This window comes from Sinocyclocheilus rhinocerous, unplaced genomic scaffold, assembly GCF_001515625.1.
Source record: "Sinocyclocheilus rhinocerous isolate Xijiao unplaced genomic scaffold, SAMN03320098_v1.1 scaffold1119, whole genome shotgun sequence".
Classification (NCBI taxonomy): domain Eukaryota; kingdom Metazoa; phylum Chordata; class Actinopteri; order Cypriniformes; family Cyprinidae; genus Sinocyclocheilus; species Sinocyclocheilus rhinocerous.
Window position 1 is genome coordinate 171,167 of NW_015664308.1, and position 21,516 is coordinate 192,682.

The 21,516-nt window shown below is 38.3% G+C and overlaps 1 protein-coding gene across 1 annotated transcript in view; it reads right to left on the reverse strand.

Moving 5' to 3' along the window:
- Positions 1-14,797, reverse strand: part of LOC107730049 (heterogeneous nuclear ribonucleoprotein R-like) — a 20,179-nt gene extending 5,382 nt beyond the window's left edge. The window contains exons 1-9 of the mRNA XM_016540783.1: positions 14,776-14,797; positions 13,839-14,086; positions 10,149-10,303; positions 9,965-9,971; positions 3,561-3,663; positions 2,399-2,535; positions 831-944; positions 553-729; positions 34-195 (exon numbers count right to left, since the gene is read on the reverse strand). Coding sequence (XP_016396269.1) covers positions 34-195; positions 553-729; positions 831-944; positions 2,399-2,535; positions 3,561-3,663; positions 9,965-9,971; positions 10,149-10,303; positions 13,839-14,086; positions 14,776-14,797 — 1,125 coding nt within the window. The remainder of the gene's footprint in view (positions 1-33; positions 196-552; positions 730-830; positions 945-2,398; positions 2,536-3,560; positions 3,664-9,964; positions 9,972-10,148; positions 10,304-13,838; positions 14,087-14,775) is intronic.
- Between the last annotated feature and the right edge of the window lie 6,719 nt (positions 14,798-21,516).

Consider the following 21,516-nt stretch of genomic DNA (forward strand, 5'->3'; position numbering starts at 1 on the left):
CACACACACACAAAGACACACACACACACAGACACACACACCTGCTGCAGACACCTCACCTGTGACTTTGCCGAAGTCCTCCAGGATACTCTCCCGGGTCTTGTTCTTTGGAATGGACCCGACGAACAGACGGTTGTTGGCCACAGAAATGCAGACGCCCAGATATTTGCCCGACCGGATCTCGTAGTTATCACACTGATGCCAAACACAAACAATAGCGGCTTTTTAAAGTAATTGCAGCCTCACATTTGGTCACCTATTATAGCAGCTATTTAATAATGTGATCATTGATTTTTTTAAACAAATTACTAAAAATGTCACCTTGGCAAGAAAGTTGAAGCATGAAAATTACTAACTGCACTGCAAACAATATTTTTCCTTCCTCAGTATTTTTGTTTTCCATTTTAAATATCAAATTATTCTTAAAACAAAACACATTTACTGGAGAAGCAACACACACACTCACACACATTCAACTCACTCACACACACACACACTCACACACACTCAACTCACACACACACTCACTCACACACACTCACTCACACACACCAGTTTGACAGCCTCCTGCGCGGCTTCTTTGCTGCAGAAGGTGATGAAGGCGTAGCCGCGGTTCTGCCCGGTGAGCGGATCCATCATCAGCCTCAGATCCCAGATGGAGCCGGCCTTCTCAAACAGAGGAACCAGCTCGTCCTCGTACAGATCCCGCGGGATCTTCCCCACAAACACCTGCAGGAACACACACAGACACACACACACAGACACACACAGGTGTCAGCTCAGTCGCTCAGCGCTGGCGCTCCCAGAACCGCCAGAGTGTGACAGTAAACCTCGGTGCCGATGCCGGGCTGCGGGCCGGAAAACACTTCCTCTGGAGGAGGGCCGCCGTACTTCCTCTGGCCTGTCGTGACGTCTAGAGTGTATCCCGTCCTCTCCAGCAGAGCCTGAGACACATTCAATCTCAATTCAGTTTGATATTCATTCATTTGGATACAGAGGCACTCAGGTTCAGTACATGACAATTCATCTTAATGCTGCAAACTACAATAAACCGTCAGGTGGTACATCACTGAATCGTCACTGAATGGACTTTAGCTGGAAAATGACTCTTTGTTATTGTCTTCTTGCATTATTGAAACTATTTTCCTGTTGACACTGTGAAGCTGCTTTGACAATCTGTATTGTATAAGGCGCTGTATAAATAAAGGTGACTTGACTACTATACTATAAACCGATATTTAAATTGCACATACGCTTGTATAATGAAAATATCAACATTTATTATGAAAACTTTTCAATGATACAATTCGGTTTCTACTCAGTTTGTTGTTGAAGTAGGAACATTTAAACAGTGGATGCCATAGCTTGTTTTCATGACGGATTTACTCAAACATACATTAAATAGTTTTTTAATGATGCATTTTGACTTTTAGTGTTAAAGATGTCAACAACACAGCTTGAGATCAATAATGTCACAATGATACATTTACCTCAGGAAAGACATTCAGTGACCATAAACTCGACAGTCAGCTAGAAAAAATAATTTTATGCTAATCATAATATGTTTTAGTCAATAATTTCATTCATACAAAACTATTTCAGACCGAAACAGAAATGTGCTATCTTACACGCACAAGCACTAAAACAAGCTGAAACAACTATTTTCTTTTGAAAAACAGATTAAATGATGAATAATATAATATTTTATTTTAAATGTGTGATTTCTAGACATGGAAAAGTCTTGGAAATTAATATAAAAACTAGGGATGCACGATATTATCGGACCGATATCGGAATCGGCCTGTCATTATAAAATAACTTAATTATGGTTTATTTAATTCTAACAAATAAGTTTTTCTTAAAAGCTAACCAAAATTAAAAATAATTTGTTTATAATTTCCACACAGGAGAGACCTAGTGGTGTTTCCAAACAAAAGGAAATATATCGGTATCGGCCAAAATGAGTTGAAAAATATCAGATATCGGCAAAAATCCAACATCGTGCATGCTTAACAAAAACAATTAATTTAATAATCAATAAAATATTTTAGCAGGTTTTTTTGTATATTCAGCGTATGTTTATTGTCTGTATATTGTTATCATGTTGATAATGTTAAATGCCGAATTACTGCCAGCACCTTTAGAGAAACATCATTTTTCCCTCCTATGTTTGAATAAAATGATCCATATCTGTAAAATTATTCAGTGAATCAGGAGTGACTGGAAGAGTCATGCAAATTAATTGCTCAAAGCAAGCAGGAATCCTAAAACGGTGTTATTTGAATGTACAGATACCAGCAGTGTCCATGTATTAACATTAAAAAGTGGAGTGAAGAAGCTTGAGAAGAACAGGCAGTCACAGATCACGAGATTGAGTTTCTGATGAAGAAAGTAGCACCTTTATCTTGGCCTCGTCTGGGCCTTTCGTGGACTCCTGCACTTTATTGCCCTGCTTTTCTCTCTGTCGGTACGTCTTCATCACGCCGCACAGGAAGGCGCTCTTATTCTGCAACCAATCAGAGCAAAGGGCGTGACCTCAGATCAGTCTGAGTATATATCCAAATACAATCTGATCAAATATACAAAAGGAAGGCTTGACGAATACTTCAGAACTTTTTTTACCAAATATTTAGTAAATATTCAGTTTGAAAGACATAAATAAACACATGAATGTCTGTAAGTAAGGAAAAAGAAAAGATAGTCATATGCATTTACATGCTTAATTGTTTACCTACTGAACGGACTGTTTGCCATCCAATCATTTTATTTGGATCAATCACTGTGCAACCCGTCAAAATAAAAGTTCGGTTTAACTTGAAGACATTGTGCCAGCAATATATTAGCCTACTATTGTTCATTACAACTTAATTTTTAAGGAATAATCACAAAACATTTCTTCCATGTTTTAATTTTAATAGTAAATCCCTGTTGCTTGCCAAAAAATATGAAGTTTGTTTAATTTTTCTGAGAACCAGAAAATGTTAAATACACAACCCATCATTTCTGAGGAAAAAAAATTCATAAGGCTAATGTAACAATCAATTTGAATAAATCAAGTTGTTTTTATGCATTCTAATAATTAGACGTGTTAAAACACAGAATTTGGTAACGATAAAACATATGGTGAGAAAAAACAGAACATTTCATAGGTAACTAAACATATCATAATTGTTAAACTTTTAATAAATTGATGTGAAAAGTTTCCTGATTTTAATCTATTAGACATGCTTTTTGATTAATAAAATATCATTTAACCATTTAAAAAGGAGTCCAGAAAAATTAAAATGGAAAAAACAGAATCCAGAAAAAAATAAAACAGATTTCATAGAGCCCTACATTCAGTTTCTTATTGCTAATGGATGATGATAATGTGTGTGTGTGTGTGTGTGAGTGTGTGTGTGAGTGAGTAAGTGAGTGAGTGTGTGTGTGTGTGTGTGAGAGTGTGAGTGAGTGAGAGAGAGTGTGTGCACCTTCATCCATCAGGACTCGACTGAAGCAGAAGTGATGCTCCAGATTGTCCAGTGTAGAAACACATCCTCCTGAGAGCAGTCATTGAGAGCGGTTTGAGGGGTCCAGACGGTCCGTCTCACCTGTCTGGAAGATGTTGTCCAGGCTCTCGGCGACCTTCTGCGGCAGACCGGCGTCCAGCAGCGTCTGGTAGTTCTCCGAGCAGAGAGAGACATGAGTGTCAATCGTGATCACAGATGCCATGAAACCAGGCTTCTCTATAAGTTCATGAAGCAGCTACAGGCGGCGTATGAGACTGAGAGAAAAGCACATTACAGTGTCATGAATCCCCCGTTTCAGCACTGGTCTTTCACACCTCAGATCTAGGGCTGTGCAATTAATCACACGCGACTGTCATGTGCATCTCGTCAGTAAAGCCGGTTCTGTGACACGTACTTTCAGATGGAGTGCATTTAATACACAGAGCCGTAGTTCACTGACAAGCTACGCAATATCGCGTTCATAATCTCAGGCGATTCATCTGTGATTATGAATGCGATATTGCGTAGCTTGTCAGTTAACTACGGCTCTGTGTAGTGAATGCCGCTCCACCTGAAAGCAGGTGATGGAGATTTACTACTAATCACAGAACCGGCTTTACTGACCAGATGTGCATGACAATCACAAGCGATTAATTGCACAGCCCTACTCAGATCTGAAAAAGCCTAAAAAGGCCAAAATGATCACGGTTATCAATATTATCATTGTATTGTTAAAATGTGCTGGAAATGTTCAAAAAGTACTGACACACAAATAATTTCACCAAGTTTTACATTTAAAATCAACAAACAACAAATAAAATGAGTTTTGTTTGCATAATCACTAAAACAGTAACATTGCCAATGATGTCCGGATTTTAAAAGACAACATGACTGACAATAATTTATCTAATAGCATGTTCAAATATCTAACGTAAATGTTCAAATAAAGCTTTGAAAAAGTTTCATAAATGGTAAACCTCACATTTCAGCTTTTAAATCAAGTCAAAATGATAATTGATTAATAAATGATTATATGTACTTTATCTGCTCCATAAATAATTCTAGATAGCTTATCTGAATTGTTTAAATGTGTAGAATCCACATACGCTTGTTTTTCATCAACATGCGTGCAAATCCGGTCTGTTTTTGGCCAGACAGAAACTGCACGCGGGCTGAATGTAAATATAACTCTCTGTGAATCCAATCGCTGACAGCAGCTTTTCCTCCACGTGTTCACACAAAACTAATATGATGCAGGACAACAACTCCATAAATGCAGTTATGCCATAAAATTCAAGATATTGGTGCAAAAAGTGCCCCGTATGAGTTTTTGTCTCATATTTAACGTTATATCATACGATAAGCGATTTCACACGAGCAGTGAGAGTATTACACGACACGATCTATCACGAATACAACAGTTCAGTAAATAAGAAGTTAATATTGTGGTGTATTTTAAACACATTATTGTGTTTTTGCTCAATTTTGCAGAGAACATTATTTCATTAAAAAATAAATAATAATAATAAAAACATTAAAGGGATAGTTCACCCAAAATAATGTAAATTCTGTGATCATTTACTCAGCCTCATGTCGTTTAACATTTCTTTCGTGGGACATTAACGAGGGTATTTTGAAGACAAAGCTGTTTCGGTTAACGATGATGACTTTCATTATATGAACAACAAATATTGAGATGTTTATCAAATGATCTTGTTTTATGTTACAGTTTATGTTGGGCCGTTGTAGCCTAAACGTTTATGTGTAATAAATTTTATGTTGAATCAAATAAAATATTTCTTTCTAAAGAAAGACTACTGGATACTTTATCTTTTAACACAATAATAAACTATACGCACACACACCCAAAAAATATGAATATATAAATACAAACATTTTAATATATAAATTATTAAACAAATATATCTAACACTCAAATATATACTGAAGCGTTTATCAATTTTATTTATATAAAAAGTATATTATATAAAGATATGAGTATATACTTTAAATACAATATTAAAATATAAATTGTTATATACAAGTATTAATATTCTATATAAAGCACGTATATATATTAATATTATATATTCGCAATATATAAATATACAACCACTTCTATATAATACAATTTTATTTTATGTTGAATCAAATAAAATATTTCTTTCTAAAGAAAGACTACTGGATACTTTATCTTTTAACACAATAATAAACTATACGCACACACACCCAAAAAATATGAATATATAAATACAAACATTTTAATATATAAATTATTAAACAAATATATCTAACACTCAAATATATACTGAAGCGTTTATCAATTTTATTTATATAAAAAGTATATTATATAAAGATATGAGTATATACTTTAAATACAATATTAAAATATAAATTGTTATATACAAGTATTAATATTCTATATAAAGCACGTATATATATTAATATTATATATTCGCAATATATAAATATACAACCACTTCTATATAATACAATTTTATACAAATATATATAAACAATATATTTTTTACATTTATATAGAATTCTTACTGTATATGTGAATATATGAAAATTTATACAAACACTTTTATATATACACTATTACACAAACATAAACACGTGAGTGTGTGTGTGTACGTACGTATATATATATATACACACACACACACACACACACACACACAGGCCTACATACAGTGTATATACAATTTCAGTCTTATATTATATACAGAAACATTCATACTACATATTAGATATGAATTATTATATAATTATAAATAAGTATATATTAAGGTGTATAAAGTAATTTCATATTATACATATATAAATATTCATAGAGACATTCATGTGTGTATATACCCGTATATGTGTGTATATAGATGGATAGATTAAAAATAATATGAATACATAAACACACACGTCAGATATTGAACCAGTGAAATCTATACTGATTAGGGATGTTCATTTCGGTTATTTTTCCTAACCGACAACCGACACTCGTTAACCGACAAGATTATTTTAAATTAGAACTGAATAAGTGACTCTCAGAGCAGTTCTGGAGATGTTGTTCATGTATTTATGTCCTCATTATTGAGACGACAGAGATTAATATCACCGGAAGCGTCACGAGCGTTTCAGTATGAGTGGTAAACAAAACCGCGCATCTGCGCCATTCATTAACACAGACACTCTCTCTCATCACACACACACACACATCACTCATCTCACACACACACACACACACACACACCACTCACTCACTCATCTCACTCACACATCTCACACACACACACATCTCACACACACACACATCTCACACACATCACTCATCTCACACACACACACACATCACTCATCTCACACACACACACACACACACACACCACTCCACTCTCTCTCTCTCACACATACTCACACAACACACTGTCTCTCATCACACACACACACTCACTCTCACACACTCGCTCGTCGGTGATCCGCCCCCCTCACGCATGAGGTTAGCAGCAGCAGCAGCAATGCTAACGCGCGTGTCTGTGTCTGCACTAGCGCCTGTAACGGGTTGTTATCGATCTGTAGCTCACACGTGACACCCGTTACTCGCCACACCCCCGCCGCTCGCGGAATAAACCCGTTAGAACGCGCCAAACCGGGAGACGGAGATTCCCGCGCCGCGCGGCCTACAGCAGCAGACAGACACAGTTCAAACAGACAAACCCGCCAAAAGCAGCGCCGCCGCGCGCTCTCTCCGCGGTTCTGATGCGCGGGGATCGAGAGAGCGCTGCGGAGCGCTTCATGAGCGGCAGAACTCACCGAGACACGGTAAAACCTCCTCAGATCGAGCCACGAGACACAGCGAGACGGTCCCGTCGCTCAAACAACAGCGCCACTTCCTCGCGCGGCGGACCGGCTGCGTCACGGCGCACGCCACGCGGGAGCGCGCACGCACGGGGCGGGGCATCCGCGTGCACGACCGCAACGGTCTCCGCTGATTAAACTGAAAATTATTATTTATGGATTACTTTTAGTGTAGTTTTAATTTTAATTTGACTACTTTATTTCTTTATGATTTTGTGACATTCACATTTTAAACACTTTTAAAAACGGAAAATTTTTGCTCCTTTTAATGCTGTCCTGATTTGCATCTTATAAAGCAACTTATTATTATGTTATATTTCTAATCTTGCTCTTCTTTGTATGTTAATAAGTTCGCCTTATGAAATAACTTAAATGTGCAAAATGTGTAAGAAAATAAAATAAAAAGTCACTCAGCTCAAGATATTCATATCGGTCCATTAAAACCCCATTTGCTATTAGAATAAAGCTTTGTGTGTGAGAAAAAGGCCAATTTCAGTCAAGTTTTCTCTGGTAAAATCAAATCTGTTTGTGTATTATTATTATTATTATAGTGCAATTCCACAAGAGCAAGCGGTATTAAACAGCCTTATTAACATGAATCCTGTCATGTCAGAAAGAGAGTAATCCATTTACATAAATCTGTGATTTTGAGTTTGTTCCAAAAATACACGCTTAGTTTGGTGTATATGGTATTTTCCTAATAAAAGATTAATATATATTTTACATTCCAACTTGTCACTTTGAAAAGGTAAAACTCTAATCCAATCAGAGGCGCTGACTGAGCGCGCGCGGGTCACGTGTGGGTCGCGATGACGTCAGTTTGTTTAGTTTTTGTTCCGTCAGTCAAAGCTGCTCTTATCATATATCATATGCGCCGTTATGCGCCGGCACACATCCGTTTCGAGGTATTTTAATAATGATTATAAATAAGAAGACTGACTCCAGATCAGAAGGTTAACGCGTTCAAATCACTAGGTGTCAAATATATATATATTATGCTATTCATAATTAGCAGCAAAACCGTCCCGCGCTGTCAGGAGGAGTGAGATCTGATCTATATTTCTGTTTGTTCTGAGGAAATATTACAGAAAAGCTTAAAGCACACTACTGAACATCTAATGGGAAGCTTGCACATTTCTGTTCTACACCTATAGCGCAAACAAGCGAATTAAACACTCAGAACATGAGGACATATTTACTTTCCCCCCCATTTTCATCATAACCCCAGCACACATTATAGTTCCATGCCTCCCTGACTCTAATATAAGCGAATCACCTCTGCTCTGCACTGAGCTGTTATAGCTTCCAAATAACCCTGGCTTTATGAACACTGCTGAACTCATAATGAACAACGGCTGGGTCTGATGAACTGCTGATGTGTGTTTACTGGATCAGTGTTGCTACTATTATAGTTCTTATGAGGACAATAGAAGCGATCAAAACTAACAAGAGCAATGATATGCTATAATACGTCTGTTAGCTTAACAGCACACGCAGCAAGGTTTTTAAAAATGATATAAATAAAAAGAAAAAAAATAGATAGAATACAAAAAGATTAGAGAAGCTAGAGTTAGTTTTTTTTTAAAGAATAGAATTAGAATAGAGTGCGCTAGAGTTAGAGGGTCAAATAAAGATGGAAGAGAAGTGTTTTTAGCCGAATTTTGAATCAGTTTTTTTTATATATATTTTGTTTTAATTTCATTTTTAAAGTTTTATTAGTTTTTCTAGTTTATAATTTTTTTTTTTTACTACATAAAGTTAAACTAAAATGAAAAATGTCGCCTTGGCAATTAACTAAAAAAAAAAAAAAAAAAAATTTAAAATTGAAACTTTTTAATATTTTATTTCAAGTAACAACATTTTTTTTTTTATGGTTTTAATTTAAGAAAGATGTAAACATTCTATAATCCGAATATTTCACCCAGAAATGAAACATGCATGTGTTCCTGGAACTGCTGTGCGCTGCAGGAATCAATCACAGCTCTGTGCTTCAGATCGACTCAGAACGCTTTATTTCTCAAACCAGCAACAGATCTACATCATGCCACTCTGTGCTCCTGAAGCATGGGCTCATGTGAACGGCTACAGAGAGAGACGGGTCTCACACACAGTCTTTTCTCAAGTGAGCATGAAGACCAGAAGTGTGTTGAGCTCCTCATCACCTGATGGGACACACTTATAGTGAGATAAAAATGCTTTACATAGCTTTATTTTTATTTGAAATACTCTGCATTTTAAAATCAACTTCTAAATGTCTGTTCACCCAAATTTAATTTGTGGTGCTTCTAATCAAGTGATAAAAACAGACGCATGATACGCTGAGACTAGAACAGCGCTCCGGAGCGGTGCTGGAGATCGTGTGGGTTTAGTGTGCGTTAAGTCTTGCACACTTACTTCCAGTCGTGCAAACATGCTCTCAAGCGGCCAAGAGCACAAGTGTGTGTGTTTGGACAAGTCTAGTCTGATGGAAGTGAAGCTCACTTGAAGTAGCGCTCCTCCTCAGCCGCCTGCTTCTTCCCGAAGGCTCCTCCGGCTTCCCTCACCGAGCCGCCCCCTCCTCCACCTTTCCCTGCTCCTTTCCCCAGCTCACCCAGCTGCACACACACACTCAGCAGTCAGACATCTGTGTGTGTGTGTGTGTGTGAGAGAGAGAGAGAGTGTGTGTGTGTGTTCACTCCAGAGTTCTGAGCGTCAGGCCCATCATTAATCTTAACTAAGTTACCTGATCGGATCCCATCATCCGGAGCGGTGAGGTGAAGTATCCTCTCAAAGTGCCTCTGAGCAGCAGTCGAGCCATCACTGAACCTCACTACCGAGCAGACAATCGGACAGAATGTGCCCTTGTGCGGAATGCGGATCGGAACACGGAAATAAAGGAGCGGAGAGTGACTGGATCCAACAGCAGCATCAGCGCCGCCTGGCGGCCGGAGAACAGCCGCACTGCGCATGCGCTCCAGCATCTGCGCCGCACTCGTGTGTTCATAGTTCAAGTAGACCAAAATGATGACTTACATTTCTACTTTTATTATTATTATTTATTTAAAAACCCTCTAACACGTGCTCTCTCTATTCGTTTTCTAACTGCTTGTTTTCTTTAAACAAGGCCTGTAACTCTAGCTTGCATTGCTCTTTTGTTGGTTTTGATTGCTTCTGTTGTCCTCATTTGTAAGGATAAAAGCGTCTGTTAAATGTAAATAAGTTTCTGGCACTTCTCTGTAGCGTCAGTACAAAAGGTAGTAGTTTGTTATATGAGTATACAGTATGATGTGTTTGTGAATGCACACGGATGCACGCATGAATCAGCTCTAATAAACACATATGCTTGAGATTCAGTTATATTTATTTCCTGATTGATTCCATCATTTTAACGTGGTGCAGCCAAAGTTATGCACCGTGTCTCGTGTTTTAAAATACAATATGATTTACATCATAAGAGCAGTACAGTTGGACACGGCTGTGTTTATTAATTTCTGCAGTGTTTTATTGCTTTATTTAGAGACACAGTCTGACATGAGCTATTCTCTTCCTGTAACTTTAATTTAACAACTTTAATTATTCTGTGTGTTTTTACCTTTCTGAAACAGTAACCAAAACACTGAGCTCTACACTATATAAACTGAATTCATTATTAATTCAAGGCCTAAAAGTGTTCTTTTTTTTAGACTATTTTGAGTCTGATATAAACAAATATCCATGGCTTCGGCAGCATGTTTTATGCAGTGTTGCCAACTCATTTTCTGTGCAGTCATAAACGATTAATCCAAAATAAAAGTTTTTGTTTACACAGTATATACAGTATGTGTGTGTGCTGTGTATATTTATTATGTATTTATAAATACACACACATGCATGTATATATTTAAGACAAATATGTTACGTTTATATATTTAATATATTTATATATAATATAAATTTTATGAATATTTGACAGCACTAATATATATACATATATACATACAGTTCAGGTCAAAAGTTTACATCCCTCTTTCAGAATCTGCAAAATGTGAATAATTTTACCAAAATAAGAGAGGATCGTACAAAATGCATGTTATTGTTTATTTAGTGCTGACCTGAATAAGATATTTCACATAAAAGATGTTTACATATAGTCCACAAGAGAAAATAACAGTTGAATTGATAAAAATTACTCCGCTCAATGACTCTTAACACTGTGTTGTTGCCTGAATGATCCACAGCTGTGTGTGTTTGTGTTTAGTGATGGTTGTTCATGAGTCCCTTGTTTGTTCTGAACAGTTAAACTGCCTGCTATTCTTCAGAAAAACCCCCAGCTCCTACACATTCTTCAGTTTTCCAGCATCTTCTGCATATTTGAACCCTTTCCAGCAGTGACTGTATGATTTTGAGATGCATCTTTTCACACTGAGCACAACTGAGGGACTCAAACACAGCTATTACAGAAGCTTCAGACGCTCGCTGATGCTCCAGAAGCAGAAACCATGCATTAAGAGCCGGGGCGTGAAAACTTTTAGAATGTGAAGATCAGGGTAAATGTAAGTTATTTTGTCTTCTGGGAAACATGTAACTATCTTCTGTAGCTTCTGAAGGGCAGAACTAAATGAAAATATGAGAATGTTCTCTGTTAGCTAGGAGAGAGCTAAAATTCTATTCTACTCTATTCTATTCTATTCTCTGACGCTTGTGATGGGACACATCAGACATGCACTTTAATTATTTGTGAAATTTACTAGAAACTTCTAGTGAATATAGTTTCCTACCCCTTGTTTTTTTTTTTTACAAAGAAACAGCAAGTAACACATAGAATTCAATGTTAATTCTAAAAAGTACTAGAAGATAGCATATAAATTAATCTTTATTTACAACTTTGACATTTTTTTTCTAGCATGTAGCAGCATCTGAAAAGTCCAAATACACTGCGAAAATGATTTTTGTCTTGTTTTCCAGTTCAGAAATAACTAAACTCTCTTAAATAGAGATATATTTATCAGAGAAGCAATATGACTTAAGATTTTTTTTTTTTTTCAATTTATTTTTATTTCGAACTATTAAAAATACAAAAGGAAAAAACACATAATAAATATACAAATAAATACCAATAAACAACAACAAAAAAATCAACAAATATTTTTTTTTACATATATTCAACCTGTTCGAAATAAAAAAGGGTAGGTAGAAGCCCTAGGCTTATTAAATCCTACCCTCAGTAATCACCAATACCAAATCACAATCAGCCATAATAAATCAGACATACCATTTTGAATAATACAAAAATACTAGTCCAAATTACGTCCTACTTTATCTATCTATTAAGATAAAGAAGACAAACAGAAACTAAATCAAGCAGCATTAACAACAATGTTGAAATTCTCACTCTCTCCCCCCACTTCTGTATTTATCAAAAATAAATCTTTTATACCTACTTTTAAATTGCAACATATTAACACTTTCTTTGATATATCCGTTTCATCTATTCCACGATATCACCCCACAAATCGAAATACACACACTTTTGAGTTTTGTCCGTGCATTTTGCTGTCTCATATTTAAAGCCCCTCTCAAATTATAACACCCCTGTCTATCTGTGAATAATTGTTGTATATTTCTAGGCAGCTGTTTATTTTTTGCTTTATAAACTATTTGTGCAGTTTTAAATTCTACCAGATCATTAAACTTTAAAGTATGAGATTTTAAAAACGCTAATGTAATTCAGTTCATATCCATTCAACTCACAGTCCACTCCCTTCTCATTACTAAGCCAGGTCTCAGATATGGCTATCACCTGGAATGGTTTGTTTAGACGACTTAAGTATTCTTTAATATTGTGAAAATTTGCATATAAGCTTCTGCTATTAAAATGAATAATTGACATTCCATGCACAAATTTTACGTTCATATTAAATTGATCTTCAGAGTAATAACAACAGTTGTTATTTATATTGTTAAGAACATTATTTTCAGGGTCAATATCAAAATCATGTAAATTATGATCAGTGAATTTAAATGTTTTATAGTTCCAACCTTCACTCTCATTTCCAGCAGTTATCAAGTTTGAACAGTCAAGCTCTTCTATAGTGTCCATATACGTTTGAGTTCACGTCAATCACATGCATTGATATATACACGTTCTTTACCTTAGAATTTTGCATGTTCCTGAGTCACAGCTCCTCGATATATCTTACAGTCAAGACTCTGGCCTCCTCCGGTGCCCCATTAAGCTTTATGTACACCTTACAGTTTGTTGTCCAGGTTGACTGGATTTTCTTCTGCTTCCTTAGCAGGCGAGCCCTTCTTGCTATGTCTGCATTCATATTAGCATTTTGTTAGATGCTCATTTATATAAACATCTGTACCCCTGAGTTTTTTCCCTTGTCTGAGCAGGACATTTTTGTTTTTCCTGTTGTTAAAGCGAATTATTGTAACAGGTTTGTCGTTTATATTTTTCCGGGGTAAAGGATGACATAACTCAATGTCTGTGTTGGATATTGATCTGCCTCTACTGTGAAAGAAAGCAGTCACCTGTTGCTCCACGGAGTTCATGTCTGGATCAGTGAGCTCCCTACAGTCCATCGCTGTTACCGCTCTGGCGTAAGACCTGGGTCTGATCTCCAAGCCGCTGACAACAATGCCATTCATGCGGGTATACTGCTCCAGGTCTGCCACGCGGTACTCCAAGCTAGCAATCTTCTTATCCTTCTCCTCATTTTGTTTTTTAAGTTCATTAAATCCATTATCATTTTTTGCTGCTTCGAGACAGTCGCAATTTCCTCCGACAGAAAATCAAGCGATTTCTTTATGTCTTTTTTGGTGGCATTTTTAGCGTGTTCACCCTCTAGTATGTAGCATGCAGCCAAGCATGTAACATACAGTTTTCTGTTGGTACTTGACAGCAGGAGCGCCGCTAAAATCTCTGTTCTTTCAGAGGCAAACCTTCAGCGTCTCTCTTCCATGAATTCCATGTATATCTCCAATCAATCAGAGTGGACACAAGATATGAAGTCCATGAAGAAACTTGAGTAAACAAGAAAAAAACAATCTGCCTGGGAAAACAAGATTACTTTTCTGTCCACTTTAGCAGATATTTAGACATAAATTTGCTTAATTCTGAAACATACTTTCAGAAAACAAGACTTCATATCTTAAGTCACTGCATCTCCAGCAAATCTATGTTGATTTAAGGATGTTTAGATATTGGAACTGAAAAACAAGAAACGAGTTCTTTGCAGTAGAAATGTCAGAATGAATGTTAATGTCATGGATTTAGTGCTTGCAGTTCCTGTAACATATTCAGTCTGTGCTTTCTCATCCTCAGAAAAGAACAGCGTTAGTGTGTGAAGCGGTCAGGAGAGGGCAGTGTTTCCAACAAAACACAGACCCAGCACTGTCCTCTGAGAGACACACTTACAGGCTTCTCCTCATGATGCATCTGAGGAACTCAGCTAAAGCCTAAAGTTACCCTCAAATGCAAACCCTGTCATCATTTCCTCATGAGTTATGAGATATTTTGGAGAACGCTGGGAAACGAGCAGTTGCTGGCAGCTATTGCTAAATAAAAACGACTATAGAAGTCTCAGACATTCTTCAAAACATCTTCTTTTGCGTTCAGAAGAAGAAAGAAACGAGATGAAGGTGAGTAAATGACGACAGGATCTGAACGTTCTCTTTATAGTCCGTCCTGCTCCAGACTAATCCAGTGCACAGCACTAACTGTCAGCAATCAAACATCACAGACTGGATTGGGACACATTTCATGAAGCGTAACCTGCGCAGAAGGGTTCGAGCTGTGAATAACAGGAGCTGAACTCGGAGAGCATCCGGCGGCTTTATATGGGCTTCCGGCGCTTCGCTGTCCTCCAATCATATGTTCTCTTTTCTTCTGCTGTTGCCACTGGAGATGGTTTCCTGGCAACCCTCATCTGCAGAGCGACGGCAGGCTGAGGTCATTCTGAGTCCAACAGCAGTCTGCGCATAAAAGCATGTTCGCTAAAGGTGAGTGTGCACATGCACATATGATGGGGATGAACCGAGGGACACGACCCACCTGAGAACAGATGATTCCTCTCCTATCAGAACCTCAAAAAGAGCACTTAGTGAAAGGAGACGGCAAGAGTCCCTGACTGAGAGTGTGCGGGGATCACAGTGAGTAAGAGCATGACTGGACTCGTTGAGACGCATGAGAGTTTCAGGAGTTTACGAGTTTCCACACTGCACATTTTAGAGTGGCCTTTTATTGTGGCCAGCCTAAGGCACACCTGTGCAATAATCATGCTGTCTAATCAGCATCTTGATATGCCACACCTGTGAGGTGGATGGATTATCTCGGCAAAGGAGAAGTGCTCACTAACACAGATTTAGACAGATTTGTGAACAATATTTGAGAGAAATAGGCCTTTTGTGTACATAGAAAAAGTCTTAGATCTTTGAGTTCAGCTCATGAGAAATGGGGGCAAAAACAAAAGTGTTGCGTTTATAATTTTGTTCAGTGTATCTGTCTGTCTATCTATCTTCATAGCAACTAGCCAAACCAACCTAGCAACCACCCTCAGTACCCTAGCAACCACAGAGCAACACTCTAGCAACCACTCCGGGTAGCCTAGCAACCACATGGCAACATCCTAGCAACCACCCCAAGTACCCTAGCAACACCTTAGCAACCACCCCAAGTACCCTAGTAACCGCATAGCAACACCCTATAATCATTATTACAGTTTTTCTCAGTCGCTTTGGTGCATTTCTCAAAACAATTCGTACAAACAGCAGCACACGATGGATTACCTGCAAAAGCCTGGAACTTGCTCAAAATCTTTAGTTCATCTCTCAAAAGTAAGTATTTATGCCAATGAACATATCAGTGCCATCAGAATGAAAAGTCTTTGTGTCGTTGTTCACAAACAAGATCAAGTCAAAATGCTTAGTCATGTTATCAGTATAACAGTGCACTCTGTTAGTTTCACCTAATGTAAACTATGGCAACAGTTTGGATAACAGTTACTGTATTAAAATGCAAAAGGCTGCACTTCTTATGTGTGCCATATATCCATTTCAAAAGTACACATTTACATATTACTGTATCTGGGATATTGATTGAAAGAGACTGGATAGGATTCACAGTTACGCTTTTACTAGTGGTCTGACAAAAAAACAAACATTACAATGTCATTGTGATATAGAAAAGAAAATGAAATATGGGCACAAAGATGAAAATAAAAAAATAAGAAAGTCCATTGTCAGAATTTGTAACTCTTGTGTTGTCCTCTGTCGGTACAGTATATGCTTTCCAACTGAAGATTCATGAGATGCAGCTTTGAGCTATTTCAGAGAACTGGTTTGTCAATTCTCTTCATTAGTGAAAGTCAAGATTCACCTGCACAATTCATGCCAAATTTACAAAAAGTCTAATTATAATGTGTAAGAAATGCGCTCAACAGTTTATGACAACTAGATGAACCATTTTGCATTGAATGACTTATACGATGAACTAAAGACTAGATGTTTTGGGGGGTAAGACTGTTGCACAGAGAACTATATAATACATTTTGAGCAACATGACAATAGCAGCTGATCATGTAGGAAACCGCAGATAAATGCACATAATCAGTTGCATGAACGCACCAAAGCAATCGCAGCTTGTTCAAAAGAATGAGAAACTGCTTTTATGATGTGTACAAGTGACTAGATGATGTGGAGGTTGTTCAAGTAGTTTTGAGAATTTCATTTCTGATCTGAGAAATGCACCGAAGCGACTGAGAAAAACTGTAATATAATCATGTTATAATCATTATTTCTGAATTTTCTCAGAACGTTCTAAAAATGTTTGTGTGGAAAACATCACGAGAACGTTCCATTTTGCAAACACTGTGGGAATGTTGCTTTTGAATGTTCTCTGAGACACCTGAAACTAGTAAGTAGTAACATAAAAAAAAAAGTTAAATGAACGTCTAACTAAAACGTTTTTTGCGCTAATGTTTTGCCAGTAGTGCATTACAATATGTTGTTGCTCCCTAAAAAAGTAGCTAAATGCATTACTTTAGGTGCGCCCCAAATCGCGTACTTATGCACTATTCTATAACGTTTTGTGTAATAGACAGTTTAATCGGGCGCATGCGCCTGGCCCAGAGTTAACTTACCGGAGAAACCTCTATCTCTGCCGCTCCAAAAGCGCCTCCTGCTGGCAGAGAATTAATTAGCATTTTCAATAAGCCTGTCTGATTTACACAGCAAATATATTTAGCTTGTTATCGGAAATAATATACTCTAGAAGGACTTTGCTGTTGTTATTGATTCTTTGTGCAAGTCCACTGGAAGTTAAGTTTGGTCCACACAAGCGTGCACGCGCAGTAACGTTTGTTTATGATATTGCCATTGAAACCGTCTATAAATAGTGCGAGTAGTGCGTTCACACTAAAAATTCCAAAAAGAAAAAGTGCACTTTAAATACACGGATGATGCACTTAAATAACCGAAAAAATGAAGTGTGGAATGTTGGACACTTCATGCGATCGACTGTAGCAGCTTTAATTACGTCGCAAAGGGGGAGGGGCTATCAGACTCCGATTATTAATGACAATATAACCTTATAAAATTCCTTCACTACATGGTACGTAGTGCATAAGTGCATAGTGCGTCATTTGGGACACAGTTTTAGTTACTTTTTATGGCTAGTAATGCACTACGTTACTTTTGCGTTACTTTTTCTCAACTGGGCTGGGCTTGCTTGTTTGTTTTTAAACTAAAAAGTTCAATTTTTGGCAAATGTTAGCTTTTCAAGCTAAAAGTGAAATGCATACGCCTCAGGCTGAGGGAAATGTGGATTCACGTCTGTACAGTAGAGGGCGCTGCTCAAACAAACCTTTCAGCTGCTGCTGTTCTGGGGTGCATGTCCCAAAAGTAGCTATGGTCACAAGTTCCGTTGTTACTAATAGAGTTCAATGGAACTTATGACCATAGTTAGCTAATGATGCTTTTGAAAAACACACCCCTGGATTGCATGAAGAATAAGACGCAGGAGAAAAACGTTCAACACTTTCGCTTATTAGTACGATTATTGGCATGTATTTTTAGGAACGTTAAATCTGTTTTTGAGTAAACACATGTTGATATTTAGTCTAGAACTACAGTAAGATCATGTTCACACACAACGCTCTGCACTTACTCCTGATTTCTGTCACCATGGCAACACCAGAGCTGTCACTCAACACATGGAAACAAAGTAACTGCTGTTACTTATTTGAAAATATATTTATTTATTATTTCTTGTAAATTAAAAAGTAATGCATTACTTTACTAGTTACTTGAAAAAAGTAACCTGATTACGTAACTCGCGTTACTTGTAATTCGTTACCCGCACCAGTGTTGAGTACAGTATCATTGAATGAACGTTCTATGAATGTTAGTGGAAAAGCGTTTGTTCATAACTTTGAGAGAACCCTGCAGAGCTTTCCCTGTGAGCTGGTTTTCTCCCGATAAGAGTTTCAGAAGAGATCTCAACAATATCTCAAACTGTGCTCAGTATGAGCTCATCAGATGATCTGAGCTGCTCCACGCTCATTCTTCAGCTCTAGACTCTCACAGACTCATTTGAGTCTGTTTTATTCCTTCTGAGGAGTCTGTGGAGAAACATCTGAGCACCATTAGGAATAAAGTTAAGACTCTAGAGAGTTATAAAAGAGCAACATCTGAGAAATCTGACAGTCGAGATAGTGACCATTCTGACTGACTGACCTCGCTCTCTCTCTCTCTCACACACACTCACACACACACACACACACACACACGCACGCACTCACACGCACGCACGCACACACACACACACACACACACACACACACTCATGATCAGCTGAGATGATGAACAGCAGTAGCTGAGAGCCACCGAACCAGTCGATGCTCCTGAGGCCCATCATGTTACCATAGTAACCGGCTGCAGAGAAGAGGCTGGGTGCTTTATGTTGCCATGGTGACGATGGCTGGAGAGGACAGCTCCACACCTGAGGAGAGAGAGGGTTCCAGCTCCAGCACTGAGTGGTTCTGAGTGGTTGCTATGCAATTGTCTAGAGTATTGTTGGTGGTTGCTATGTTGTTTGGGTGTTCTGAGTAGTTGCTATGCAGTTTCTAAGGTATTCAGAGAAGTTGCTATGCAGTTTCTAGGGTGTTCTTGGCAGTTATGTTGTTGCCTGGGTGTTCTTAGAAGTTGCTATATTGTTGCTAGCGTGTTCTGAGTAGTTGCTATGCAGTTGTTAGGTTGTTCTGAGAAGTTGCTATGTGGTTGCTATGCTGTTGCTAAGGTGTTCCGAGTAGTTACTATGCAGTTGTCTAGAGTATTCTTGGTGGTTGCTGTGTTGTTGCTAGGTTGTCTGGTGGTTGCTAGGGTGTTTTTGGTGGTTATGTTGTTGCTAGGGTGTCCTGAGTAGTTGCTATGGAGTCGCTACGGTGTTCTGAGTGGTTGCTATGCAGTTGTCTAGAGTATTCACACATAGCCTACTTAATCAGTTTGAGTTTTAATCAGTAAACAGACTGCTGTTTATTTGCAGTCACAGACAGTTTAGGTCTACATCACATTTAGAAAGAATCATAATTTCTTAGAATTTGTCCATTAAAAATACGACTATGGGTAGCTTTAGCACTCTCTCTAGTGCCAAAACATCCCTATGCCCTAATCACTTCGAAGCTCTCACTCCGGAGGGTAAACCCTTTCAAGGGATTAGGGCATAGGGATGAGCCCTTCCGAATGGAACGCAGGGTGTGACGCCAAACAACTTCCCTGTTCATTCCGAAGGGCCCTTTGAAGAGGCCAGTTTTGAGCACTTCGGTTTGTAACGACCCTTCAATATGGCGGCCATGATTAGCAGTTGCTCTGTGGTTGTTAGGGTGTTGTGGATGTTTGGCATGTTGTTGATAGGGTGTTCTGAATAGTTTCTCTGTGGTTGCTAGGGTGTTGTGTATAGTTGATATGTTGCTAGGGTGTTGTGAGTAGTTGCTCTGTGGTTACTAGGGTATTGTGGATGATTGGTATGCTGTTTCTAGGGTGTTCCGAGTGGTTTCTAGGGTGTTGTGGATGACTGGTGGTTGTTGCTAGGGTGTTCAGAGTAGTTGTTCTATGTTTGCTAGGGTGTTGTGGATGTTTGGCATGTTGTTGCTAGGGAGTTTTGAATAGTTGCACTGTGGTTGCTAGGGTGTTGTGTATAGTTGATATGTTGCTAGGGTGTTCTGAGTAGTTGTTCTGTGGTTGCTAGGGTATTGTGGATGATTGGTATGCGGTTTCTAGGGTGTTCTGAGTGGTTACTAGGGTGTTGTGGATGACTGGCATGTTGTTGCTAGGGTGCTCCGAGTAGTTGCGCTGTGGTTGCTAGGGTGTTGTGTATAGTTGATATGTTGCTAGGGTGTTTTGAGTAGTTGCTCTGTGGTTGCTAGGGTGTTGTGTATAGTTGATATGTTGCTAGGGTGTTTTGAGTAGTTGCTCTGTGGTTGCTAGGGTGTTGTGTATAGTTGATATGTTGCTAGGGTGTTTTGAGTAGTTGCTCTGTGGTTGCTAGGGTGTTTTGGATGATTGGCATGTTGTTTCTAGTGTGTTCTGAGTGGTTGCTAGGGTGTTGTGGATGCTTGGCGTGTTGTTGCTACAGTGTTCTGAATGGTTGCTCTGTAGTTGCTAGGGTGTTGTGTACAGTTGATATGTTGCTAGGGTGTTTTGAGTAGTTGCTCTGTGGTTGCTAGGGTGTTTGGCATGTTGTTGCTAGGGTGTTCCGACCGAGTAGTTGCTCTGTGGTTGCTAGGGTGTTGTGGATGTTTGGTATGTTGTTGCTAGGGTGTTCCGAGTAGTTGCTCTGTGGTTGCTAGGGTGTTGTGTATAGTTGATATGTTGCTAGGGTGTTCTGAGTAGTTACTCTGTGGTTGCTAGGGTGTTGTGGATGACTGGCATGTTGTTGCTAGGGTGTTCTGATACACATGCTGAACTGAATCTTTACTGCTCAAGGTTTCAGCACATGACTAGCAGCTCTAGTACTAGTGATGAGTGACTTAAAGAACAGCACTAACTGAACACAGATGAATACGAGGGTAGTGTTCTTTATCAGCTGAAGTGTGTGAAAGAACAGCACTCTAACAGACCACAGTGAGCTTGAGTAGTTTGGGTTGAGTCCCCAGACGCTGAGAGCTGTTCCCCGCGGAGCTGAACTGCACTCTCAAATCCGCTGGCATTTCGC